The sequence below is a fragment of the Acanthochromis polyacanthus genome, chromosome 8, assembly GCF_021347895.1.
Source record: "Acanthochromis polyacanthus isolate Apoly-LR-REF ecotype Palm Island chromosome 8, KAUST_Apoly_ChrSc, whole genome shotgun sequence".
NCBI lineage: Eukaryota > Metazoa > Chordata > Actinopteri > Pomacentridae > Acanthochromis > Acanthochromis polyacanthus.
The window spans coordinates 29,998,163-30,026,123 of record NC_067120.1 but is presented as its reverse complement, the minus strand read 5'-3'; the positions used below and the strand labels follow the sequence as shown (position 1 = coordinate 30,026,123).

Below are 27,961 nucleotides of genomic sequence, written 5' to 3'. Positions count from 1 at the left end.
CCTACTGGCAACATCAGATATCTAGGCATAAATATTTCCTCCAAACTCTCAGAGCTAGTTCACCTGAACTACACCCCACTTTTGGATAAAGTCTGTGATGATCTAAGGCGATGGAATAACCTCCCCATCTCCCTTTTGGGACGATTAGCTACGGTTAAAATGAAAATATTACCTAAAATCAACTACCTCTTTTCCATGATTCCGTTTAAACCCACATCAAAGTGGTTTCAATCGTTAGACTCTGCCATTGGTAAATTCTATTCAAAGAACAAAAAGGCTAAAATCAGTCTGGCCACCCTCCAGAGGAATAAATCAGAAGGGGGACTGGGAGCCCCCAACTTCATGTATTATTACTTAGCCAACCAACTTCAGTATATCACCAAATGGATTCATCCACATGTAGAATATAACTCCTGGCTGGAACTAGAACAGTTAGATTGTAACCAGATCAAAATCTCTGACCTGCCCTTTATCACTTCCGCCCTTAAACATCACTCCTGCTTCAAGAACCCAATGATTGCCTCCACCTTGTCTGCCTGGTGGAAAACATTGGAGGTCACAGGCTCCCAATTAAAACCCAGCATACTGTCCCCAATCTGGCACAACCCTGATTTTGCAAACAATAAAATAGCTCTTTATTTCAGGACGTGGGCAGAGAGAGGAGTCACCCACCTCCACCACCTTTTTGATGATAACATATTTAGGACATATACAAACTTATTCCAAACATTCGAAATAAGAAATGGAAACTTCCTCCACTACCTACAGGTAAAGAAGACGCTTACAAGTAGAATTCCATCGCTTCAGTCTAATCCACAGCCAACTGATTTACAGCCACCTGAATTTGTCAAATATATTGCGAAACTGTCTCCAAGAAACAAAAAGAACCTCTCAAAAATTTATAGTTTACTCTCAAAGACAGATTCTATTCACCTACCAACTCACAAATGGGAAGAAGACTTGTCCAAATCCTTTGACTCTGATTTTTGGACCCAGATCTGTGAAAACACATTTAAAATGACAAAAAATACCAACTTACAACTGATCCAATTTAAGGTTCTTCATAGAACGCATATAACCCAATATAAATTATATAAAATGGGCTTCTCAAACTCAGACACATGTACTCAATGCACTCAAAACATGGCTGACACATATTTTCACGCCCTTTGGCTATGTACACCTGTCTATCAATTCTGGGCACTAATCACACAGAAACTCTCCGATATTTTGGGCTGTGGGATTCCACATTCCCCGAACATTTGCCTAATTGGTGACCTAACGCTAACAGCCTTACCGGTTATCCACATCCAACCCACACTTGCAGCTATCGCCATTGCCAAAAAAACTATTTTAGTCAACTGGAAAGATAAGAAAGCCCTCAACATCATCCATTGGCTAAACCTCCTCACAGAACACATTTCACTGGAGAGAATGTCTGCTACCCGGAAAAAACAATTGGACTCATTTAAAGAAAAATGGTCTCCATTTATTAATTCATTAAATATTAACTTATAGCTCCTGCTTGTATGTGGGCGTATGCCACTGCCTCCATTATTTAAAAAAAAAAAAAAAAAAAATCTGTAATACCTGTTCTGTCTGTGCATATGGTCTAACTTTCCTCTGTTTTATTTCAGTTTATTAACACTACAACTCTCAAAGATTGATAGCACCATGGACTTCAAGACCGTATGCATGCACTGGTGGTGACCTTCCTCTAGGGTTCCCGGGGTTGCTCTCTGGCTCTGCGGGGTCGGGGTGGCTTGTGCCCCTCTCCCTGGTGTTGGATGTCTCGGGTGTCTCCCCCATTGAGCTCTAGGTCTGCTGGGTCTGCACGCTCTCCCTGGACCTTGGGGTGTCGGCGGCTGATCTCTCCTGGGCGCCTGGCTGGTCCGGGGGGCTTCGGGTGAGTCGGCCCCTCCGTTGCTCCCCTGTCCCTTCCTGCTCCGCTACCCTCCTCCTCCCTCCTCTCCTGCCTGCCCGCCCCTCCTCGCCCCTCTCCCTCTCCCGTGGGGGGCCGGTGGCCCTCTGCGGGCGGGTGGTCTGGCGCGGGGGCTGGGTGTTCTCTCTGGGGGGGTGGCTCTGGCCCACCTGGGCACAGGCCTTCATCCTGGCCTGTGTGCCCCCACTGGAGTCCAGTTTCTGCTGGCTGGGGGCCTCCGTCCGGGCCTGGTGCTGTCCTGGGGTGTGGTGGGGTGGGTGGGGTCTCGGGGGCGCTGCGGGGTGGGCGCCCTGCGTCCTTGTCGTGCCGGCTCCTGGGTGGGTGTGGCGGCTTGTGGCCCTCGCTTCCTTGTGGCGCGGCCTGGTCCCCCCTTCGGGGTGGGGCGCCGCATGTGGCTGACCTGTGTTGGGGCTACGGTGCCTGCCGGGGCGCTGCTCTGATCTGCAGCTCCCGGGGGGTTCTTGTGCCGGCTGGGCCAGTTGGTTCGTGTGGGCCCTCCCCGGTCCCTTGCCTCTTGGCTCTGGGGGCCCTCTGCGTCAGTACCGGTGGTCTTGCTACCTGCCTCCCCCACTGCTTTGTCCTCTTGGGCCAGATCCACACCAGAATGCCTCTGATTGTGCACCTCACATTTTTCACACCTCACTGTAAATAGCAACCTTTAGGCACATATAGGGACACAACATTTAGGGCCCCGAGGGCAGGTGGGGGTGGGAACGATGGGCACTGTGGTGGGGCGGGTGGCAGGGCTATACGGCCCTGTCTCCCCCTCATCACCCTCTTGCCTGCCTCCCCTGCTCTCCAATCTTTTTTTTTAATGCACCACACACACTCACCTTGGGGCTAGGTCTGGGTTGGCTAACGCCCCCCAGCCTTCCCACTTTTAATGCACCACATGACACCCAGGGTTACACTACCACGGTGCTGGGATAATGTTTCCCGTTAGGGATCGGGAGACATATTAATAGGAGAATAACGGGTGGGTTTCACCGTTATGGCCTCTCTGGTGGGATCTGGCCCCCATATGGCTTTACGGCTATGGGGCGGCGGGGTGCACCATCATCCGTGTCGCTGTGGCTGGGGGTCCCCGGGGCCGGGGGTCCGGGGCCTGTGGGGGTTCTCCTGCGTGTCCTGCTGGTCCCGGCTGGTGCGGTGACCCTTGTTGGGCTGCGGGATCTGGACTGGCTGTCCTGGTGGGTGCTGTGGCTTTGGCGCGGGCTGGTTGTGTGTGGTGCCTCTATCCTGGTGGGGGGGTTGGTTCGTGTCGCGGGATGTGGGGGCCTTGGGTGTGCTGTGCTCGCCCGGGGGCTGGTGCGGGTGGGTATGCGGGGTGCCCCCCCCATTGGCGTTGCCGGGCCCCACTGCTCTGTCCATTTTTGCCCTCTGGACTCGCATTGGGTCCCGGCTCCGGTTCCCTCCGGCCGGCCTCCGGTGGCGGCCTGCCCCGGTGTTGGGCTGGTTGCCGTCCCTTCGGCGGGGCGCTCTGCCCCTGTGTCTGGCTTCCCGGCTGCTTGGGGCCGTCGGCCCCCCTTGGGGGTGGGGGTGGGTGGGGTGTGGGTGGGTGGGGTGGTGGGGTGTGGGGGTTTGGTGGGGGCTGGGGCGGGCGGGGTTGGGGTTTGGGTGGCGGGTGGGTCCGCTTGCCCCGGGCTGCCTGGGCCGGTTCCGGCGTGCTGGGGGTGTTGGTAGCTTCGCCCTCTTGTCTTCGGGGTCCGTGTGGTACATGGTGGCCCCGGTTGCTCTCTGGGGGCGCTGCCCCGTGGCTCCTCGGCCTGTGGGGGGGTGCCCTGTCGGCTTAGCACTGCACTGCTGTGATGGCTGTTCTGGGCTTCGGGGTCTTTCACACTTGCATGTGCATGTTTGCTCAGGTCCCACCAGCTCCTGTCGAGTTCCGCTGTTGAGCAGTGATGGGACCCGCCGGAATGTGCTGAGACTCTCTCCAGAGTCTAATCTCAAACTAAACCCTCTCTCCTTTTCTCTAGTATCTTCCTCTAGTATCATCTGGCCTATTCCACTCTATACTAACATGACACCCACAACTATGGTGTTTAGTACTGTCTGGCTAATTATTCTTTCATTTATTTATTTATTTATTGTTTGTTTGGTTTTCTGTTCTCTTGTGTATGTGTTTGCTTTTTTGTCTTATTGATGGGTAATTATTAGTTGGGAATAGCACAACACCTGATATTCTTCAGATGTAATAGCATTGCTTGCTAGACCCTGTCCCTGTCCATCCCCTCTCGTCCTGTCCACCCCTTTGTTTCCCCTCACATCACCACTGAGGTGTAGCACTGCCCTCCCTGGCTCTTAAACAGGGTAATGTAATAAAAAGTGTCAGCTTAGCTTTCAGGGAGGGCTGGTGATGGTCACACGCATGCACCAAATAATAAGATATTTGGCTGCAAGACTAAAATATGCATTAATCTCATAAAGTGTTGACACCCCTTTCATGGAGTTAAACAATGAGAATAAATGCAGACAAAAAAAAAGAAAAAAAAAGAAAGAGAAGCAGTAAAAATAGTTGTAAATTTAACCACTTTTATACCATAGATAGCCTATTCTTTTTTCTCCTCCCTGACTCTCCTCTTTTGGGACCAAAAGACTTAAATACATGGAGAGCAATTGTGAACACATCTTCTGCCCAGAAATGAAAGAGGACTGGGTTTATTCCAAGAATAAACTAATTAGCAGTAATGTAACAGAGGCAACCACATTTAAATTATTAAATAGCTTAACATATTGATATATTGCCACGTTTTACCTTGTCATCATTTAGCTAACAAGTCTAACATTGTTTGCATCCAACAAGGTCACACAACTTACACGGTTTGTTTGGAAAGAATTGTGTAAAGTTTTTTGTTTCTTGCTGGCTCTGGCTGGTTTGCTAAACATTACTCCAGACGTACGTTCAGCACTGCTCAGCACAGCAGCACTTCTCCTGTGGAACACCTGCGTTAGCATGCGCTCATGGTGCATTCAAAGACGGCTCGGGAAAACACGTAACTGGATTCTAATAACGGGTTTAGCTGTTGTAACGGCTGAAAAAAGTGCGGGGGACATGTCCCACGCGTACCCCGCGTCCGTTATGCCCATGTATTGGTGTAATAAAGGATAACCTGCCGATGCGTCTATCAAAGCGCCATACAGGCCAATATTTCTTCTATTTGACCAATGTCCACTTGCACGTGGTGGCCTCGTTATATTGGCTAGCGTTAGCATGGTGTTGCCCACGTACTTAAAATTACGACTGGAGGAAATATGTTCAAGCGACTCAGAACGCTGACTCCTGTGAACGCACCTTTAGTATATTTGCCATAAACAAAACAACACTTACCGGAGACACAAAAAATGAAAACGGCTATGGTGAAACGTTTTTAAAACAAAGACACTGATATACTGCTGCTGCTTCTTCTTCTTCTTCTTCGCGGACTTTCACGTACACACCGGAACCATACAGCCAATTCCTGGATCTTGAGCATGAACGTGACACAAGGGTAAGTGGAAATCATTCTGACTTCCGTGGGCCTGTATCCCACAAGTTTACTCTGTTTACGGAATCTCTCTTAAACCTAGCAACAGTACTTTTAAAGGTGTTTACAGATTAACCGAGAGACATTGTCCTACATCCCGTTCCAAAGTGGACAAAGGATACACCCAGACAGCACGCAGTTATTGAAACTATATTGAATCAATGTTATTTTTTCAACTATAAGTCATTGAATCAACGTTGAAATCTGATGTTGATTCAACATCATGTTGCACCATTTTTTAATATTGAAACAACATTGAAATTCTGACCACAGACCAATGGTATTTCAATGGTATTTCAACCATCAGGAACATTGAAACAACGTTGCCAAGACAGCAAGCAGTTATTGAAACTATATTGAATCAATGTTATTTTTTCAACTATAAGTCATTGAATCAATGTTGAAATCTGATGTTGATTCAACATCATGTTGCACCATTTTTTAATATTGAAACAACATTGAAATTCTGACCACAGACCAATGGTATTTCAATGGTATTTCAACCATCAGGAACATTGAAACAACGTTGACATTTCTACTCAACTATAAATCAATGTGGTTTCAATTTAAATTTAAATGGTAAAAGCGCTGCCTTATCTATAGCCAGGATGTGGAAAAGGTGATGAAAACATTTTACGGTAGAGTAAAGTGATTACAGCAGATGACTTTAAAATACAAAAGAACTTTTATTACAATTTATGCTAATTACATTTTTTAACAAAACAAACAAACGAACGAAAAAGGAACAACTTCAGGAGTGTGTGTGTGTGTGTGTGTGTGTGTGTGTGTGTGTGTGTGTGTGCGCCTGCGTGCGTGCGTGCGTGTGTGCGTGCGTGCGTTGTCTTGTGTGATGTGTGTGATGTCCCACCTTCCCTCCACCAACTTATTCAAGAATTCCAGAAATATTTCTACAGCAACCAATGAGAAGAACAAGAAGAACAAAAGAGAAGAACAGTCTCAAGAGGTCGGTTGCATAGGCAATTTAGAGCGTCCAGTCCCCCCTGCCCTATCTGGTGCATAGCGCAGCCACTTCTGCACCACCTGTGCAAACTCAAACTGTGTGGCTGTTCCTCCCTCCAGAATAAGAGCATCTAAACAGAAAAGAGAAAGAAAATGCAAAGTTAGCCCCTGAAAAAGGAAAGGCGTATGCTATGGCCATTTTGCCATTTTATTTTGATCATTTATGTCTGTGTGTCCACCGGACACTGATTGAGTGAGCACCTATGCATGATGTGCCAGGTGGTTTGACAGGCTAGAGCACAAACGGTTTTTGACCGCAACGCCGGCAAAAAAATTGTTGAAGTTTTGTGTTTTGCTAGTGGATTTAAGGGGCATTTTCTGTGGACACGTGGTAAGCAAATAAAGAAATGGGTAACCATACAGCTACAGAGTTCCAGTAATCCAGTAATGCAAGTCACTGCGATCACGTCAGCCGTCTCTCGAATGTGCACATCAGAGATATGAACACACTGATGAACAATTAACATACCCACCTGTCTGCAGTTACCTGAGTGGATAAAGGCAAGCGCAAAGTGGTACAAAAAATACTGTAAGCTATTTATGTCTGCAGAGGGATACATGAGTTTGTGTTTTCTCCTTTTGCAGACTGTTTCCTTATACAAACACTTATCTGGCGATAGGTGAAAGTTGGTATGAAACATTTTCATTCGATCTATGTAGGCATAGGCCATAGGGATGTACAAAGGACATGCTTGAATTCATGCATGCTCACAGATTCATACATCTGAGATTCCTCTAGTGACCATGAAGATCAAGAGGATCAGGTGTTTCTTGATGATGATGCTCCACATCCTTTCACACAAATAGAGCTAAATGATCTAGTTCGTGATCTAAGCTTTTGGCTTCCCGACTGAAGGAAAAGAACCTTCTTGCAGACAGTACTCGCATAACATTTTACAGAAACAGACACCAGGAATACCTCTGTTTTTTCTCTGAGGAGAATGATTTGGTGCATTGTTCAGACATTGCGGGTCTCCTGCACAAGCTAGCATACAAAGTATGACCCCACAGATTGGAGACTGTTCATTGTACACATCACATAAGTGATCCCTCAAACGTCCGTCCATCCATCCTCTATGCACCGCTTTATCCTCATTAGGGTCACTGGAGTCTATCCCAGCTGACTTGAACGAAGGCAGGGGACACCCTGGACAGGTCGCCAGTCTGTCACAGGGCTACATATACAGACACACAATCACACTCACGGACAATTTAGAGTGATCAATTAACCTCAGCATATTTTTGGACTGTGGGAGGAAGCCGGAGTACCCGGAGAAAACCCACACATGCACAGAGAGAACATGCAAACTCCATGCAGAAAGATCCCAGGCCCACCCCGGGATTCGAACCAGGGATCTTCTCGCTGCAAGGCGAAAGTGCTAACCACTTACTCCGCTGTGCAGTCCTCCCTCAAATGTGTATTTTGTAATAATAAAGCATTCTTAGATAAGAAGTATTGGCATAACTCAGCCGTTAACTACACAGAGGTGTATTTGATTTGGGCAAAAAATTAGATTTTCAACCAATCTGTATAGCTTCAAAACCTGACCTGATAGAGTAAAACGAATGTCATTTTCGGATTAAGCGCTACTTAATCCTCCTAAATCAGTTAAAAAACTCTAGACAATTTTTCAAAAAATTTTTTTTGTTACCCAGTGTTATAAGTAATTTTCCCCGAGCAACCATAACCTGATTGGCTATTTAGCTGCAGGTCAGGGGAACTTTGCCGAGCGCCCCGTGGGAGAATGACATACTGTAGTTCGGCGGAAATTCGGTTGTCGGTTGGTGTTAATGTTGTTTAAATGATTTAAAATACATGTAGGCACACACATACTATTAAGTAAAACTGAAGCTGATTAAAAAAAATAATTTAAAAAAATCCCCTCCACAGCTGGTGGGGCGGAGCCCCAGCCCCCCCTATGGGCCAGCCGCCACTGAAGATGTTGGAGCGGCTGGCTTGACCACGCAAAAACGAGAGACGGCTGACGTGACCGCAGTTGCAAATCTGCACGGCGCATTTGTCACATAAGCCCGTCAGTAGCATATCATTGGGCTAAAGTGTAAGTTTTGTTTCTTGAGATTCATTTAATTAATATTCCTATTTTCAAATATGCTCGAGTTAACAGTAGGCCCCAGGCATTGCATATTTGCATATTTTTGTTTTTAAAAGTGGGGGGGATGGAGACCACAGCACTTTGAGAAAATGTCGAAGAACGGCGGCAAAATGCCACAAGTTGGGCTTGAACTCACAACCACCGCACCAAAGGCGGAGGCTCAAGCTGTAGAGCTATCGGTACATGCGGCTAGAGGGATCTGTGGGCCGCTATAGTACTAATTCTCCCGGGCCGAAATTTTGCCCCTGCACGCCTCTGGTCGGAGCTTCCACTTGGCACGGGCGCAAATTTAGCATCTGCGCGTTTTGTTTTTTTTTTTGTTTTGTTTTTTTTTAACCTCACGAAGGTGTGCTGCATGTCTGTGCAACTCTCGGCCGAGTGCGGATGGTGCGTTCAGGAGCATCGAAATTTTCTATACTACTGAAAATAACTGGGTTTACAACGGCTTACATGTGAAGAATTTGAATGTGTTGGAGACAAAATGACCCCTGACAAAAAGTGGGGGGGACACATCCCCACCGCCCCCCCCTAAACTGACGCCTATGCATATTTGTTAGAGAACTGTTGCTGCTGATAGGCTAAATCAATTGAATAATCTACAGTACTCACCAAACATGCACTTGGAGAGAGCCAGCTCTCTGAAAGGGCGCTTCTGTTTGGATGGATCTTTGTTTTTTTCCCAGCCCAATTAATTTCTGAAGCTAGCTCATTTGTGAGAGTCCATGCCAGCATCCTCCGGATTTTGAGCTCCACAGTGGTCCCTCCAATTTTGGCAAGGAGTGCAGTCTATCAGAACAAAAGGTATGTATTACACAAACAAGAAGTGTAAAAAACAAGTGTCATTTTAGTGAATGTGATTGTGTTGGCATTGCGAGCAATTACTTTTTTTCTTTAATGTGGAATCAATACGTTTGAGAGTAAATACAAATTCAGATAGGCCTAATTATCAATATAAAAATACTGTCATTATTGAACATATGTATATGTATTTTATTACTTTCATTGTTTTAGTTGTGGATCACTTGAGTTTTCCATTACATAAAATCTGTATATAAACCTACCATTGCTCCCTGGTTGTCCTCTGTTTGCAGAGCGGCCTCTGCTTGGTCTAGTGCCTCTAAATTGCACAATGGCAAGTCGAAGGACACCCCCGGCTGAGGTCCCACCGGTGCTACAGCCTGGCCACACCCGCAGGACTGGCAGAATTCTCTGAACTCCTGCCGCAGGTCCCTGACTTCTTTGGTCAACTCACTTACAGCAGTTAGGAGTCTCTGCATCGCCACATCTATTGAAAAACATATGCACTGTAAGTGTGCACCCCATTGAATTTAGACATTTCAGTAATATGTGGAAAGAATGAAATTATTTTTTAAACTTTTTTCGTCTGCCTGTATTACAATTTAGTGGTTTGGAATCCCATTCATTTTAACTTTCTTATAAACAATCTAACAACAATTTAACTATTTGAATGTGTAATGCAAGGTGAAAGAGAGAAATGCCAGTCATGTTTAGATGTAGAAAAAATGTAAAAGATCTGTGTCAGTATTCTCAGTTCTGCAAATCTGCCTTTTCTGCCAACATGACCACACGATACCCAGCTCACATAACAAATTTTGTTCCACAGTGGTAGTGTAGTTGAGAGGAAATGCCCTCCAAGGACAGTATTTCACATTAACAATTCTGTTATCTAAGTTCAGTGGTGACATGAGTTGTGGTCCCACATGTTTGATCCCAAGTATGTCCTTAAACTTTCCTATAAACTAAAATATTTAGTTTATGTGCAATTTGTCAATTGAACTATTGAAGGTTGGTGGCTTATTCTTAGTTAAAAGCACAGAGGAAAGATGAAATAACATTGTTGCACTTGCCTTTTAAGGCCTGCCGCGCATTGTCCCTTGAATCAGTAACTAATATGAAGATAGAAAGCAGACCATTTGACAGGGTTTTTAGCAGGTTTGAATTTTAAAGTTTCCAAAATTGCCATATTTAAATGTTTCTTTTTAAAATATACCTGCAGGAGATGACTCCTGTGGGAGTTGTATTCCAGTTGGCGGGGCCAGCAAACTTTGGCTTTGGAACTCTTCCATGAAGGTGCCAGAGACAGAACTCTTCTGAAAGAGGTCCTCAGAGAGACATCCAAATTGGAGGGTCTCGTATGTTTTTGGGGAAGATGAGGCTAGATTTGATTGGATGGTTGGAGGTGAGAAGATGATATGAGGTGATAATCAGATTCTTAATGCTCTGCCAAATCATGCATTATACACACGTGCACACACACACTCACACATTTACCTGGATACAGAATTCTGGGGGCTTGTGGGAGTCTTTCCTGGGTGTCACAGCTGTCAGAGTCTGAATTAAATCTGGGATTTGGCCTGTAAGTCCACAAATGAGAAATCATTTTGATTATGTACACATACACACACTCACACACATATGCACATATGTATGTGTACATATATATATATATATATATATATATACCGGGCTTTGCAAAAGTTCTGTTACACGGTTTCATGATCTTTAGAGACGTTTACATGTCGGAGTGAAAAATTCCATTAAATAAACTGAAAGTTCTACCTTATAGGCAGGTGTCCTTAATACAATTTTTTTCTCCGGTGAAGTTGTATCTAGATGGAAGTCAAAAGAATTTAAATATCTGCTCTCCTTCATGCTGGACACAACAAGTCTGACAGAGCCAAGCAGCTGAACATCAGCCGGATGACCGTCCACAGAGTCGAGGAGAGGCTCAAGAATGGTGAAGATCTTTCAGTGATCTTTCAAGAATGGTGAAGACCTGAAAGATCTTCACCATTCTTTAGCCTCTCCGCGACTCTGTGGACGGTCATCCGGCTGATGTTCAGCACAAAGGAGAGCAGATATCTCAACTCTTTTGACTTCCATCTTGATACAACTTCACCGGAGAAAAAAGTTTGTATTAAGGACACCTGCCTATAAGGTAGAACTTTCAGTTTATTTAATGGAATTTTTCACTCCGACATGTAAACGTCTCTAAAGATCATGAAACCGAGTGTAACAGAACTTTTGCAAAGCCCGTATATATGTGTGTGTGTGTGTGTGTGTGTGTGTGTGTGTGTGTGTGTGTGTGTGTGTGTGTGTGTGTGTGTAGAAAGAGAGAGGAAATTCCTGGACAAACAAAAAAACCTGACCCTTTAAATTTTTTTTTTTTTTAGGACTACAAGTACAAGTCAAGCTCCTCCTCGACCACTTCTACCAGGGTTTGGGCAACCATCAGGCATGCAGGTAAGTGGTTGTTAGTAAACCAATTGTTTTCCAAATGGGCTATATGTTGCCTCAAACACACTTCTAATCTGGCTACACCCATGACTGATATATGTACGTTTGTTTGGCATTTTCTTTGCGATTTTAGTTAAAATTAATCAGCATGTTCCACATTTAGCATGTTTTGTGGAATCATTCAGTTTAGAAAATCAAGGGGCTGTTTGTTTACAGAAGGGGTAATCAAGCTTAACCTGAACTGTACATTTACATTTATGCCACAGAGGTTGAGCATTTGCAAACCCCTCGACAAAAATGAGGAAATTATACATTTGATTGTTAGGCATGGGAACCGAAGGCTTTGGCCCAAACATCAACAAAAATTATTCAATTAACACCTTTCTGTGGACAAAAGTGTCTGCTAGTACATCAACAAACAATATTAACTTTAACAGACAGTATCACCTTCTTGCTCTTTTCAGCTGAGGAGTACACTCCTCTTCAGACTGAATGTCTGTCGTGTCACAGTCTCCGCTGAGATACCTGGACAGCCATTTGCTTGCCTCAGCATGGTCACCTACATTACAGTACAACATCCAGGCACAGTTAATGTCAAGAACAAAAAATTACATTCATATACTGTGTAGGCCCTGTAGTATTTTAATATTATTGACAATAATGTTTATAATGTAATATAATGTAATCAATATTTTTCATATCATTCATACATGGACCTGTGTGCAGACGTCTGAGGCAAACCCATCATGGCTGCTGAGGACCTTCAAAGGCTTATGGATCTGCCATCCAGGCCTTGGCTGCTCCCTGTTTCGGATGACTGAATACATCTTATTGGTGTCCTTGGGGTTCAGTGGGGGCCAGAAGACTTTATCCCCATCAATCCAAGTGCTTGGAACAATTTCAACAGCACCACTACTAAATTTAACTATGTACCATTCTTTGTTTTTGTTTGTCCTCTCACTCATCTTGAGGCACACTATTGAACACACAAGCAAAAAAAAGGGAACCGATTTCATGAATTATCAGACAGATCAAATGAAATTTTTGGAAACTTCATGTCTTTATTAATTGGTATGGACAATTGGGACAGCAATAAATTTTGTTTTGTCAGGGTAAAGTATGTACTTTTTGACAATATGCTGAAGCTTTGCCACACTTACTGCCATGTTCAGCCCCGATACTGTAAACACCCCAATCCTCTCAGAGGGAAACGGATACTGGCCGAAGGACTCTTTCTTGGAGAACTTTCGAAAGATGACAAAGGTCTCTTGAGTCTCTGGGATCCTGACAATGTTTTCAATAAGTACAATGTCCTCAAGAATGAGAAAACAGTTATCCCCAGACTTGGATGATAAAGTGAACTTTTCTGTTTGGAGCTTGCGGTATTGCTCTCCATGTCTAGTGCAAGATGTCAGTGGTCCGTCATGGTGAGGATGTAGGAATTTGTGTCCTGTCTTGACAGAGATTGTGGTCTGCACAGGTTTTTCTGAAAGCCTTTTAATCACTTGTTGTAGAGGCAAGTGAGGCTTGCGCAACAGGCGCTTCAGCTGACCCAAGTAATTCTCGTATGGAAAGGCTGATATGTTGTCCAATGGACCAAAGAGATGATATTCTGCTGCCAAGTGTGTCAGCTGATGTACATTATATGTTATTTCATTTCTGCCATACAACTGCCCATAGTGCCTCACAAATGAAATTAACAGTTCTTGAGCAAAATCAATTATCTGGTTAGATGACTGTGGAGACAACAGTAGATGCATGGCCACCGAAAACAACATAAAATTGTTGTACATTGCAAAGGGAATTATGTCTCTCAGTACTACTGGGCCAGCATAAAGCATGAAGTACCGCAGCTCTGTTGCCTTCCACCGATCTATTTCCGACAATTGCCTGGGTTTGCGAGAAAATTCAGCAGGTGTATAAGGTTTTAGTCTCATCAACTTTAGGGAAATATCTTCAATTGTTTTACTGAGCAGCCTAGTTGCTAGTGACCTGCCTTTAATCCAAATGTACAGCAACTTCCTAGTTACCCCCAGACAGCATAAATGCATGTAGTCTAATGGGAACATTGTCACCATCTTCACCAGACCAGCAAGTGGGGGCAGTGTTTGATTCAAGTGGTGGTCTTCATCAATCAGAGAATTAAAGTCTGTGTCCGTTCTCAATTTGACTTTTGTGTCTGGATAAGTCATTTTGTTGTGCCATTCACCAACTTGAAAACACTTGTCGCATCCAGAGTAACCATTGTGGCTTTTAGTATTTTTTATGAAAGCCCGAGCTGGGGCATCACACACAAATCAGCACACTTCAACCAGTATCTGCTTCCCATTGTGAACAATTCCATTTTTTAGAATGTCAGCAAGATCCTTAACAAATGGGCCCAGGAATTCAAAGACACTTTTTGACTTGCTAAAGCCACAGAAGAGGCCGACGAGGAATGGGGATCTACTCAAATATAGGTCAGTTGTTGCTAGGATAGGCCAGAACTGAGCTTTGCTGCTTTTGAATAGTGGCAGACCATCAATGTTAAACTGGAGCTTAATTTTGGACAAATTGTCAGGCAGCTTCACAGACTTCAGTCTTGACATCAATCCTGTGGCTAGGCCAACATGATAATATTCTCCCCCCTCTATTTTTATTGTTTGTATTTCACCTTGTGTCTTTAAAATTGTGCGAGCATCTTTTGGCAACTCGGGATGAAATGCACGCAAAATGCTCAAGAGAGCAGTCATTGCCACTAATGATACTGAAAATGTTGAGGCCCAGAATCTCAGGCTTGTGATTAAGACTTCTATTGTTGGGGATCATCATCCACACGATCCACATCTACATCATGTTGATGATGATCATGGTGATGAGTAAAATGATCAGTGTCATGATCATCATCACGGTCAAGATGATCATCATCACAATCCAGACGATCATCCTCATGATCAAGATGATCATCTTCTTGATAGTGATGATCATCATCACCATGATGATCATCTTGATCAAGATGATGCTTGGAATTTGATGTACACTCAGGCGCAGCATCCAATGATGCATGGCTCTCACCCACTGTTGATCTCACAGCTCCTATAGTTGGCTGGCCCTTTGCTACTGGTGAAATTTTCACCTCAATGTTGGCTTTTTCAAAGTCATTTAGTATCTTTGATTCACAAGCCTTTACCATAGACAAAACTCTATGTCTCTTTGTCCACCGTGATTCCATTTTGCTTTTCGTTACCTTTTTTTTGCTTTCTCTTTGTAAGGGAGCTGATGAAGCATCCTCCTCACTACTGTAAAGCTGCATGAACTGACAGACTGATACAGGAAGTTATTTTGGTTTTGTTATGTTTATTTGATATCCCTCTAACTTCTCCCTCTGAGTTCTGTTTCCAGGGGGCGTGTTCATGAAGTGCACACTTGGAGATGCACCCAGGGGTGGCGCACCTGGATTTGATCAGTGATTAGATCATACCAGGCAGTCGAGATAGAGAGGGGGGGAGTTGTTAGAGTGTTTGATTTTGTTTAGATTTTTGTTTAGTTAATTCTTTGGTTTATTATGGGTTTCATTTTCCTGTATAGTTCTGTGTATGTTGTGTGTAGTCTTGAGTGTATTAGCCAGGTAAATCTGGTGGGGGAGATGAGTTTGGTGTGAGGAGATGGTGATAATGGTATGATCTGGAATGATTAGGTGGCAGGTGTGAGGAGTGTGCGTGTGAGAGGGGTCAGGCTGTGTGCTCTGCTGAACAAGAATGCTGCCACATGTTCTTCCTGCACCGTTTGTTGCCTCTTCAGAATCTTTTATTGTAAGTTTTTGGATTAATTAAAAACCCAGAAAAAATATCAGAGCTCTGGAAAAAAAAACTCCTGTCTGCTGTGGCTCTTTTTACCGTCACACTCCACCCCTCCATACCACTTGGCATTTCCACCCGGCTTGTGAGGTACCCAACATCTGAAACCTTACACTCTTGAAGTGAAGTTTGTTTTCTATTTTGGTCTGTAAGAGAAAGGAAAAGCATACATTAGTGTTGCTAAACATTTATTGCCAGAATGTGTACCTGCCCCCACCCCAAAACAAACAAACAAACAAACAAAAAACAATTTATCAATTTATCTTGGTGGAGGGTTGGGGGGTGGGGGTTGTCTGCTTTTTCCAGATTTGCTCTCTTTTCACTCTTTCCACCTCCTTACCAACAGCCTTCAACATCATCTGCCATCTCTTATCTACCTGAGCTCACCCATGTCAATATGCTCTGTCTGTCTGAATGCTGGATAATTTATTTAATTTAAAAAAATCATAAATTCTTTCATGATTCTTTTGAAATTCCAGTCACGACATTCACACCCATATTCCAGAGGAATTGCAACTTTCTATGTTAATGTTGGGCTATATAAGCCTATTCATAAATAAATCAAATTCACACACACCATTGTTGTAGAATTTTTGTTTCATTCGTTAAGAAATGAAGATGTTAACAATAAATCAGGTCCTCCCTCGGTGGAGATCATTGAAATACACGATATCTCCCTTTGGCCGCTACCACAGGGAGCGTCGTTGTGTTGCCATGGTGACGTGTGCTTCTGTTGGGCGGAGTGAAAAGGGCATCTCATCTTATTTACACCCTCCCCTTAAATTAAAGTGCCCTCCACAGCTGCGAGTGTGACTTCATTTGGAGTGACTGCCAGGGCCCCCCTGCTCTCTGTCTGCCCCAACTGACAACCCAGTACCTGCTCTCCCTCTCTCTCTCTCTCCCTCTCTCTCTCTCTCTCTCTCTCCTCCGCTGTGACTGTGTGGAGGCAGCCTCGCGGTTGCCCGGATCCCTCCTTGCTCTGGATTCTTCTGTGTGTTCCTCCGGATTACCGACTCTGTTCCCTGCCTGCTCAATCGAACCCTCCTGCTGCTCTGCCCAGTCTGTGTCTGGCTTCTCCTTACCGGCAACCAAGCCGCCGCTCCGCTCGCCAAGTGTCCGCCCCCCTCCTGCCGTCACACCCCGCCTTCCCAAGGCGGCTGCATACCGTCGTTCCCCGGCTCCACTGCCTACCTCTCCGGCCAAGAACCGCCTGCCCCTCCTGGACCCAATCCCCGCTCCCTCATCTTCCCTCTGTTTTCCCCATTAAATCTGTTATATCCTGCCTCTGCCTTGCTGTGTGTTCTCTGCTTGGGTTCCACGAAACGATCCTTAAGTGACACCATTACATCGGGCAGTGACAGTGGCTACTCCACACACACAAACACACAGGCGCACACAAATAGCTAGCAAGATCAGGCGAAGATTTCGGACGGAGCCCAGATATGGTAGCGGACATGGAACAAGCTAAGATCATCGGAGCACCACAACTAATGTTGGATTTAAGGCAGCCATGCCAGCAGCCAGGTCCCGCTCCCATTCGGGACCGGCCCGCGGGACCCAGCAAGCCGCTTGCCCACTCCCAATGGGCGGAGGGAGTAACCGGCAGCTGCCGGCGGACTGTTATAGGCACAGAATCTCCGTACTCCTTACAGTTTGCCTCGCATTGCACAGTTTACAAATCAAATCGAAACTGGATCACAGATTTGTTACAATAACCTCGGCCTATGCATAGAAATTCCCAGATTTTTGACAATAGATGGAAGACTGTCTGCTTACCTGGTGCTTTGGCTTCAGTGTCCAGGCGATGATCTCCCGGTCAACAATACATCATCTATTTTTCGATCATATTTCCCGGGCAATCTTCTACACACGTGGACAAAATTGTTGGTACCCCTCAGTTAAAGAAGGAAAAACCCACAATTCTCACTGAAATCACTTGAAACTCACAAAAGTAACAATAAATAAAAATTTATTGAAAATTAAATAATCAAAAACAGCCATTACTTTTGAATTGTTGATTAACATAATTATTTAAAAAAACAAACTAATGAAACAGGCCTGGACAAAAATGATGGTACCTCTATAAAAGATTGAAAACTATTTGACCAGAGTGACATGATTAACTCAGGTGTGTCATTTAATTGACATCACAGGTGTTTCCAAACTCATAATCAGTCAGTCTGCCTATTTAAAGGGAGGCAAGTAGTCACCCTGCTGTTTGGTGAAAAGGTGTGTACCACACTGAACATGGACAACAGAAAGCGAAGGAGAGAATTGTCCCAGGACATCCGAAAAAAAATTATAGACAAACATCTTAAAGGTAAAGGCTATAAGACCATCTCTAAACAGCTTGAAGTTCCTGTGACAACAGTGGCTCATATTATTCAGAAGTTCAAGACCCACGGGACAGTAGCCAACCTCCCTGGACGTGGCCGCAAGAGGAAAATTGATGACAAATTGAAGAGACGGATCGTTGGAATTGTATCCAAAGAGCCCAGAGCAACCTCCAAAGAAATTAAAGGTGAACTCCAAGGCCAAGGTACATCAGTGTCAGATCACACCATTCGTCGGTGTTTGAGCCAAAGTGGACTTCATGGGAGACGACCAAGGAGGACACCACTGCTGAAAAAAACTCATAAAAAAGCGAGACTGGAATTTGCAAAAATGCATGTTGACAAGCCACAAAGCTTCTGGGAGAATGTCCTTTGGACAGATGAGACCAAACAGGAGCTTTTTGGTAAGGCACATCAACTCTATGTTCATAGACTCAAAAACCAAGCATACGAAGAAAAGAACACTGTCCCTACAGTGAAACATGGAGGAGGCTCAGTAATGTTTCGGGGCTGCTTTGCTGCATCTGGCACAGGGTGTCTTGAAAGTGTCCAAGGTACGATGAAATCTGAAGACTATCAAGGCATTCTGGAGAGAAATGTGCTGCCTAGTGTCAGAAAGCTTGGTCTCAGTCGCAGGTCATGGGTCTTCCAACAGGACAATGATCCAAAACACACAGCCAAAAACACCCAAGAACGGCTGAGAGAAAAGCGTTGGACTATTCTAAAGTGGCCTTCTATGAGCCCAGATCTGAATCCCATTGAACATATGTGGAAGGAGCTGAAACATGCCATTTGGAGAAGACACCCATCAAACCTGAGACAACTGGAGCTGTTTGCTCATGAGGAGTGGGCCAAAATACCTGTTGACAGCTGCAGAACGCTCATTGACAAATACAGAAATCGTTTAATTGCAGTGATTGCCTCAAAAGGTTGTGCAACAAAATATTAAGTTATGGGTACCATCATTTTTGTCCAGCCCTTTTTTATTAGTTTGTTTTTTAAAATAATTATGTTAATCAACAATTCAAAAGTGATGGCTGATTTTGATTATTTAATTTTCAATAAATTTTTATTTATTGTTACTTTTGTGAGTTTCAAATGATTTCAGTGAGAATTGTGGGTTTTTCCTTCTTTAACTGAGGGGTACCAACAATTTTGTCCACGTGTGTAGTTTCCCGGTCAGCCATAAATCGATGGTTTTTCAATCAATGTATTTTCGCGGTCAACCATTCTTCAACTGTTTATCAACATTGGTGTCATCACCAGATCAACCAGATATAGATGCTAAATCAACCACAGTAGGCGATCATAAATCAACGTTGTTTCCATGTCATAGTCATCAACATCAACTGTAATAATAATGATAATAATAATAATAATAATAATAATAATAATAAATACAGCCTACCCCAAGCTAAATATGATGGAATGCATTAGTATATTCCATACTATATAATACTACTATATAACTATACAATAAACTGAGCCACAGGAGTTGTCTGATGATGAGAATTTCTGTATCATCTGCATGGAGCACTTCAATAACTCAAAACCAAAAGAAACCAGGGCTAAGTACATGGCATGTCATCTGTGGGCCCATGAAGCAAAGAAGCATGAAGCCATTCAGTCAGTGTATGTTATCACATTTTGTTCGGTTTCATTATTACAAAATTTTAGTGTTAGACAGCACACACTCATGTTTGATTGTTAAAGGTAGTGCACAGCTGAACCTTTTGTACTGTTTTATTATCAATGCTCAGATGTTAGTGTAGTTTAAGTCCTATACTCCACAGAATCACAGCAGTTTAATTTAAATGTTTTGCATAAAAAGCTTTCAATATCTTGAGTCATTGTCATGGTCCTTATTTAATAATGTTACATTTCGCCCCAAGACTATGGGGTCAATTGTAACATTTCACTCCTTTTATTTGAGATCAAGCCATGCATTTTCTGTTCATATTGCACAGGCATTTTCTTGGCCATTTATTAGCAGGCACTTGAAGCTAGTTTGTATAGTAGTTTGAACACACCGGGTTAAAAGAGCACAAAGCTTGAGACAGAAATGCCAAAAATGTTACATCTGTCTCCGGTCTCCCCTACCATCTATATTGCAATGATGATTCAATATTTATTTATTGTTGAAAAAATGATATAAACCATTCTGACGATTCTGATGAAATATCAACATTTATTCAATGTTGTCTTGCATGCAGTCCCTTGTCAACCATAAATCAATGGTTTATCAATCAATGTATTTTCGAGGTCAACCATTCTTCAACTGTGTATCAACACTGGTGTCATCGCCAGATCAACCAGATATAGATGCTAAATCAACCACAGTAGGCGATCATAAATCAACGTTGTTTCCATGTCATAGTCATCAACATCAGGTACCATCTATATTGCAATGATGATTCAATGTTGAATTATGGTTGAAAAATTGATATCAACCATTCTGACGGTTCTGATGAAATATCAACATTTATTCAATGTCGTCTTGCTGTCTGGGCAGTTTATTTTTTAAGAAGTTCATCTTCAGCTATGAAGGTTATTAGCTAACTCGATTGAGATCTTCTACGATGTAAATGTGGCGCTCATAAAATAGTGTGACCACAGTTATGTGATAAAAATTTAAGATATTTACTAAGTTCATTATTTTGTTTAGTATGTACATGTATGTTGATAATAATTGGATCTAAATTAATTGCCGTTGTACTACTAAAGATGAAAGAATGGCACTTCTGTGTAGGCAGCAGTGAGGCGGAACCTTTGTTTGTTCTGGTTGCACCTGGGACCGGTGTGAGGAGACACACCCCGTGCTCTCTTCAGAAGCAATCTGGAGAGAAACGCGGTGCAGTGAGACTTCATTGTTCCTGCTTTATTCACCTGATACAGGTTGGTAACTGTGAAAAATCTGTAACTGTCTACCTCATAAGACCACACTTTATTAGGATGATTGTTTGTAAAGCGTTCAGTGGTGAAATGTTGTCAAAACAGTTACATATAAAGACAAAGAAAGTTAGTTAGTCTCGGCGGAGTTTTCTCCTGCTGATGTCATTGCGAGGGCCGCGAAAGTGGTCTGATATGTAGAAAAACAGTAGTAAAGTGTTCTGAAAGCTCCCGTACACTATGAATGTTTAGTATTTACATTGTTAATGAGATTACCATGATTTAAATGTATTTTGTACAACTTATTTAATGCTGTTTATAGTGAGCACTGATTGTTCATGATGTGAAAAGGGTTGTTCTGTTAAAACATTTTGTGAAATATGTTAACATAAGCATTTTCAAGTAAATACCTTTCAGTAGCCTATAATTATTACAGAGTAGAGTGTCCAGCTTCTCAAATTTGAAGTGACAGTATGTACTTATTTGAATGATGCTGAAAATAAGCAACATTATACTGTATACTCTAAAAATTAATGCACTTCAATGACTACAAGTGTTTACTGGACGAAGAAAGGTCACTGAGAGAGTGTTTGTGTCAGAATTGGTAACATGTTAGAGTGAAATTGCACTTTATGGAAAGTGTGAGAAAATGGAATGTAGTGATGGACTTTAGTGAACTGAGAACTCAGACAAATATAAAAAACTGAAATGTGAAGAACAGAAATGTGTTTATGAGCTTTGTTGATGATTCTGAGGTGTTAATAAAACACAGAAGCAATCTGGGGAGAAACGCGGTGCAGTGAGACTTAATTGTTCCTGCTTTATTCACCTGATGCAGGTTGCACACATATTTGTTGCTGTGGACTCACGCCTGAGACCCGTAACATAAACAATGCTAACATTATGGTTATAACGTGTGAAGTTGAGGGTCACGTTTAGCCTACTAAACATTACCCTAGATTGCACAGTTTATCCACCTTCTTTCAGTAGGGATGAGTATTTTAATGTATGTTGCATTCTGTAATAAACAACGTTAGCCAATGTTAGCAACAGTTAACACTATACAGGTAGTAGCTAGCCAAGACTCTCCCTTTTTGCCTGAATGAACAACCCATAGCACAAGTGTAGCTATAATACATGCACATCTCTGATTGTGTTTAATGCATTAATTATTGTTTTGTCTCTCAGTATCCAACATCATTGACAGTGAGCAGTTTCCCAGAATGACTCTTAACATCAGAATTGAAAACAAAAACAAGCTGCAAGAGATGTGTGGAAGGACAGTAAATTTAACACATATACTTCTTTTTTTCTCAATCTGTTTCAGGGCCCCTCCCTGAACCACCATTATTGTCTCTTGGTAAAGGACTGAAAAGGCTCAGACTGCAACCACTGATATCCTCAATGCTGCATGGCTTGTCTGAGCTCTCCATGGTTGACTTCAGGTTCAGACCTGTGCCAAGAGGTTCACCCCTATCATACCAGTGTCCTCCAGTTGTAGCCGTACCCACAAGTCATGTATAACACCCAGATACACCCGTATTCTCTGAACTGCCATTAGAAGGCTCAACATTCCCTGCTGTTTTTCCAAACTTTGAGCCAAATTTGCAACATGTCCTCCATCTAGAAGAACCGCTGCAAAATCTCACATTGATAAAGGTTAACTAACAGAGAGTGATAACAATAGAATACAATATGCATTTTCATAAATCAACCACTACACGTTCTGTAGTGTGTTGATAACTCATTGTCTTCATGAATGCATTTTCTGCATAGATGGAATTGTCCGGATCACCGAAAACCTACACTGATGTATCTATGCATTCTCTAAAATGAACCTCGGTGCCTTACTAAAATGAACAGGTCTACGTAGCAAAACAAACAGGGAATTTACAACGTGTTTTAGACTTGTAACAATCTCTCACTCCTGTGTTTTCTGTATTTTCGGAGTTGCAATAGCCTGACCTAAAAAGGAAAAACAACAAACAAAAGAGGTTATTGTGTAGGCAACAGCTTTTTTTTACTTGTTAAGTCATGACTGAGCAAACTGAAAGTTCAGTATGCCAAATCTCCATTAGGAAGCACACATACTTGTAAGCCTTAAACATGTGATGTGGTCATTGATCAAGCTGTAATACATTAATGACATTAATTAAAATGTATTGTTTTTTCTACCGACAACAGCAAAACCGAAAGACGTCTCAACTAGATCGTCGGCAATAAGTTCCTCATCAGAGGACGAAAGGAAGAAGAAGAAGAAGCCCAAGAAAAAGAAGAAGCAGAAAGCAAAAAAGAAAAGGTCTAAAAAGTAGATTATCTATGTGAATGAACAAATATTGTTTATAGTTCTAATTTTTAGTGGAGTTTGTGTGGCATTTTTGTTTTGGGGAATTGGGCACAATTACGTTTTTGTGAAATTTAGCAGTACTTTTGTATATAGTAGTTGAATATTATTTATATAGTGGTTTAGCTTATGTAGTACTTTCCAATAGTTAGTTTAAATAAATAGAATATTTTTTCTTATAAGTAAGAGTTATCAATAATGCATAATGTTTTTATTATTTTGCTCTGGTTTGTGAATTGGTTATTTTCAAAATAAATTTATTTAATAATGGAAACAATGTTACAGAACCCTTTGTACTTACAGACAGGTCATGGGTACTTAGAGTGTAAGTACTTGGTACCTGCATAGGTAGGGAAGGTAGTTACAGGCAAAGTACTCAATAGTTGCACAGTAAGTGAAGCCAACAAGTGTTCACTTTATGATACAGCCCGGTTCCCAGTTGTTGACCAGTAGTTACAGGTAAGTACTCAGTAGTTAGACAGTAAGTGAAGCCAACAAGTGTTCACTTTATAATACAGCCCGGTTCCCAGTTGTTGACCAGTAGTTGCAGGTAAAGTGCTGGGTTGTTGCAGTGGAAGTACTGGATAGTTACACAGTAAGGAAAGACAAGGGTGATCTTAAGGGCCGGTTAACTTTCAAAGGTGAATTGGTGTCTCTGAAAAATAAAGATATTAAATAAATATGTTTTGTACGTCTGCATGTCTTGTCATTATTATGTGAAACACATACTCATCAATACCTTACAGTATTTCAGTTTATCATTGGTCTACACACTCTGTGGGGGTCCATGGTGATTCTTAAGAGGAAGTGGCACATCAAGGTTTGTACAGTAAAGGCATATGTTCAGGAAAATGACACTGTTTTGATAAGTACATGGTAAAACACGGGAAACTACAGTATAAGACTCCAGGACTTACACTGTAAGACACCAGCGTTAGTACCCCATAAGAGTCCACACAATGTCATGGTACATTTATGAGAGTTACACCCACAGTTAAGGAAACTACGCATTAAAACACGTCAAACTACAGTATAAGACATCAGCGTTAGTACCCCATAAGAGTCCGCACAATGTCATGGTACATTTATGAGAGTTACCCCCACAGTTGAAGAAACTACACATTAAAACACGTCAAACTACCATATAAGACACGAACGTAATTGCCCCATAAGAGTCCGTGAAATGTCATGCTACATTTATGAGAGTTACCTCCACAGTTGAGGAAACTACACATTAAGACATGTCAAACTACACTGTAAGACAACAGCACTTACACTGTCAGACACAAGTGTAAGCACTCCTCAGGTTGCGCGAAATGACATGTACATGTCCGACAGTTACCTTCAAAGTTGAGGAAACTACACTGTAAAGAGACGGGAAACTACTCTGTAAAACACGGGCCGTGTTATAAAGTGCTACCAAAAATTGTATTAAGGACACCTGCCTATAAGGTAGAACTTTCAGTTTATTCAATGGAATTTTTCATTCCGACATGTAAACGTCTCTAAAGATCATGAAACCAAGTGTAACAGAACTTTTGCAAAGCCCGGTATAATGGTGAATATTCTTGTAATGACTGATGTTTTGATGGTATGGTATGTGTCCGTGGAGGACACATACACAGCTGGAAGATCATAAAGTAATATATGTATTTGTGGTGTGAAAACAAATCATATGCTTTTAAGAAAATGAAATCTGGAGTTCTCAAAACATAGTGGTGTATACCTAAGGCAATATGACTTTTTAAAATGTATTAGAAACTTAACAATACAAAATGGTGGGATATGAACAAAAACTGCCACAGAATTATAGGAATGAGTGTACAGGAGACCAGGGCAAAGTTTTACATGACCTAATGATTACCAAATACACATGTCCTCTGTAAAGTGTGACCCATTGGTGAGATATGGTAAGCTGATGTCACGATCTGATCAACTGATTCAGAAAAGTACAATGGTGTCAGAACTGTCTACTAGGCCTTAAACGAGTGGAAAAGTGACCAACTCTCACAGCATAAAAGACTGTGCACGGTTCAGTATCTTCAGTACTTCTTGTGGTGTTAATTAGTGCTAAGGACTGTTCCTGGATTTTCTGTCAACCATAAATCCTGCTGCCCTGGAATGGTGACTTCTCCTGGTGATTATTTCAAAGATCTTAGAAGTTTTTGGACATCCGAGCACGGTCAAGATTTAGACTCTGGCCCATGATTTCGGACTGAGTTCCCACATCAAGATAGTGAGATGAATGGTTTCACACACCTTATCCAGTTCATCCAGGTAACTGTCAATGAAGTCTCGAGGCTCTCCAGGGACTCTGGTCTTCTTGTGCTCATTCAACAAATGAAGTACAAGGTCAGAAGAACGCTAAAAAACACAAAAATTTGTATGACTTTAATTATTGCTTTCACTCACAAAGAAAATTTGAGTTTTTTCAGTCGTTTGTGATAAGTCTCATTTTTACCTAAGTATTCTGAACAGATGTACAATATGTAGGATATGTATGGCACATGATTTTTAATGTTACCTTAACTGCCTTAAAGGCCTTGTTGAATGGCAGTGGCAGCTTACGAATAAAGGGAAGAGAGCTGTACAGCTGAAACAACAACAAAAAAATCATTACTTTATTTGAATCCAAATATGCAGATTCTGATTACAACTATGAATTGTTTTGATAAGATGGTTTTTTGTCAGTTATTTTGTTTGAATGAGACAAGTGAAGACAAAAATTATAGCTTGAGATAAAGCTTAGCAGGTTAATGTCACCTCCAGCTCCTATTCATAGGTCATCTCTCTTTATTTCCTGTTTTTTGGTTTTGTTTTGTTTTGTTTTGTTTTTTTGGCATTTCCTGTTCTGCACTTGTGTTTACTGTTGTCTCATTGCAGGTGTCTTCAGACTCACTGGTTTTGCTGATGTGTTTTGTGACTCAGCCTGTATGACTACCAAACCTGCTATTGGGATTTGGAAACCTCTGCCTGGTTGTTGTGCCTTTGAACGATAAACCTAGACTCCAGACTCGTACATTTTAAGTCCATACCCTTTTGTAGTCCGCAATAGTACAAAATTTCCATCAGCAGAGACTCAGCTAAATCAAACCCTGTCCTTGTTGCCTTAAACGTCCAAGAATAAGACACATAGGAGACGTGACCGACCCCATGTGCTTTGACTCACCATCGCCCATGGTCCATTGCAGATCTTGGTAATCTCAGTGGTACTCTGAACAATCGTTGTGATGAACTCATCGTCATACTCATAGTGTGTACCAAAGACAACCTGGCACATGATGTTAGAGGCCACGTTATGAAACATAACTTGAGGAGTCAGAGTTTTGCCTGTAAAAGATATATTGGAAACTAATGTACAAAACAGTTGTACAAGAACACAACACATTACAGAGTCCATAACCTGTTTTCCACTGCAGGAACATTTGGCTGTATTCAGGGGAAAGGAAAAGTCCCTACTTCAGCATAGGTATTTCTGAGCAGTCCTGCAAAATGCTTTGTGGGGCTTGAATCTAAGTAGATAAACTTGGAGAAGACAATGCTGATGGGAGAACAAGTGTCATTTTTTCAGCCCTCTCATTATCCTCGTTGGACAGCAGCATTCTCCACTTAAATATTGTCAAGCAAAAAATAAAAAATGCCACAGGAGCAAAAATGGTTGTTAATCTTCAATGTCCTCTATGGTAATACAAGTAGAGTTGCACGAAGAAGCTGCTCTTTGCCATTGTTTTGGGGCAGTTAAACCTGTCAAATCCTACGCTGAAATGTAAGCAGAGTAAAAGAGTTGATCCATTGGCTGTTCCTGTCAACGTTTGTGTCAGTTGACTTCTGCCCTGATTTCCTGCACTAGAAAGTTGCCTGTTGCAACAATATTGTGTTGTGTGAACCCACCAATATTTTTATCCAGCATTTTCATGGTATATTGAATCTCGCCATGAATTCTCTCCTCCATTGATTTCTTCCCCAGACCAAAGTTCCTCATTGTCATCAGAGAAAAGCGACGGTGCTCCTTCCAGCTTGCGCCATAATCTACAGAAAACAATCCTATAACAGGTGGAGCAAAAAACAAAGTACTGATAAGTCAAGTAATGTAACTTTTTCGGAAAACATGTCTGTCAATGTGAACATTTACATTCTTGTCCAGTATCACAACATTTTTGGTTCTAGAGGTTCCTCAGGTCTTTCCCTGTCATGGTCTTTGTTTGTTTTTGTACTGTTTATTTTGAAATCACCTTTTATCATCTGTCCTATGACATAAAATGTCTATTTTACCTTTTCTCTGGGTGACATCATTAATAAGCATATCTTGAGGTCATCCAGCAAATTCAGCAGCCTTGCTCACCATAGCCTCCTTCATGGCCTTCACCCCATTGATGACTACAATCGGTTTACGGCCGAGGAACAGACTGTAGACATTTCCGTAAGACTTCCTCAGCTGTAAAGGAACATTACAGAGGGGTGTTTAAGATACATGTTTAATATTTTCTGATATTTTTAAGTGGTTTAGTGTTGTTGTTTTTTTGACCTGTTGGGGATTGTGACAAAAATAGACACAGCAGAGCAGATTTAATCATAAGGAATGAAGGAGGGGAAGAGATTTAAAAAAAAAAAAAAATTAAACTACTGTATCAAAATTAATAAATGGAAAGAGTAATGCCGAATTTTTTTATTTCATTTTATTTTGTCATATTTAATTTGTTA

The 27,961-nt window shown here is 42.2% G+C and overlaps 1 protein-coding gene and 1 long non-coding RNA gene across 3 annotated transcripts; one reads left to right on the top strand and one right to left on the bottom strand.

The window, feature by feature from the left end:
- Positions 1-3,513: 3,513 nt before the first annotated feature.
- On the bottom strand, positions 3,514-12,569 carry LOC127535018 (uncharacterized). Its single transcript, XM_051951708.1, has 6 exons — positions 12,306-12,569; positions 10,893-10,975; positions 10,612-10,776; positions 9,662-9,885; positions 9,210-9,386; positions 3,514-6,557 (listed from the first exon to the last, which is right to left on the bottom strand). The coding sequence occupies exons 1-6, from the start codon at positions 12,434-12,436 to the stop codon at positions 6,375-6,377; spliced, it is 963 nt and encodes a 320-aa protein (XP_051807668.1). The 5' UTR covers positions 12,437-12,569; the 3' UTR covers positions 3,514-6,374.
- Positions 12,570-19,207: 6,638 nt separating this feature from the next.
- LOC127535022 (uncharacterized) lies at positions 19,208-23,955 on the top strand. Of its 2 annotated transcripts, XR_007943658.1 has the most exons (3): positions 20,736-20,922; positions 22,244-22,361; positions 23,101-23,955. It is a non-coding gene; the product is annotated as an uncharacterized LOC127535022 (long non-coding RNA). The 2 variants fall into 2 exon arrangements; XR_007943657.1 differs by having other exon boundaries at positions 19,208-20,922; positions 22,244-23,955.
- The last annotated feature ends 4,006 nt before the right edge of the window (positions 23,956-27,961 follow it).

Excerpts from the sequence above, each read along its gene's own strand:
- LOC127535018 (XM_051951708.1), bottom strand. The coding sequence starts at position 12,436 with ATGTTGTACTGTAATGTAGGTGACCATGCTGAGGCAAGCAAATGGCTG. Across the intron at positions 10,976-12,305 it reads CAGCTGAAAAGAGCAAGAAG|GCCAAATCCCAGATTTAATT; the intron begins GTGATACTGTCT and ends GTGGACTTACAG. Across the intron at positions 9,387-9,661 it reads AGGACAACCAGGGAGCAATG|ACTGCACTCCTTGCCAAAAT; the intron begins GTAGGTTTATAT and ends TTGTTCTGATAG.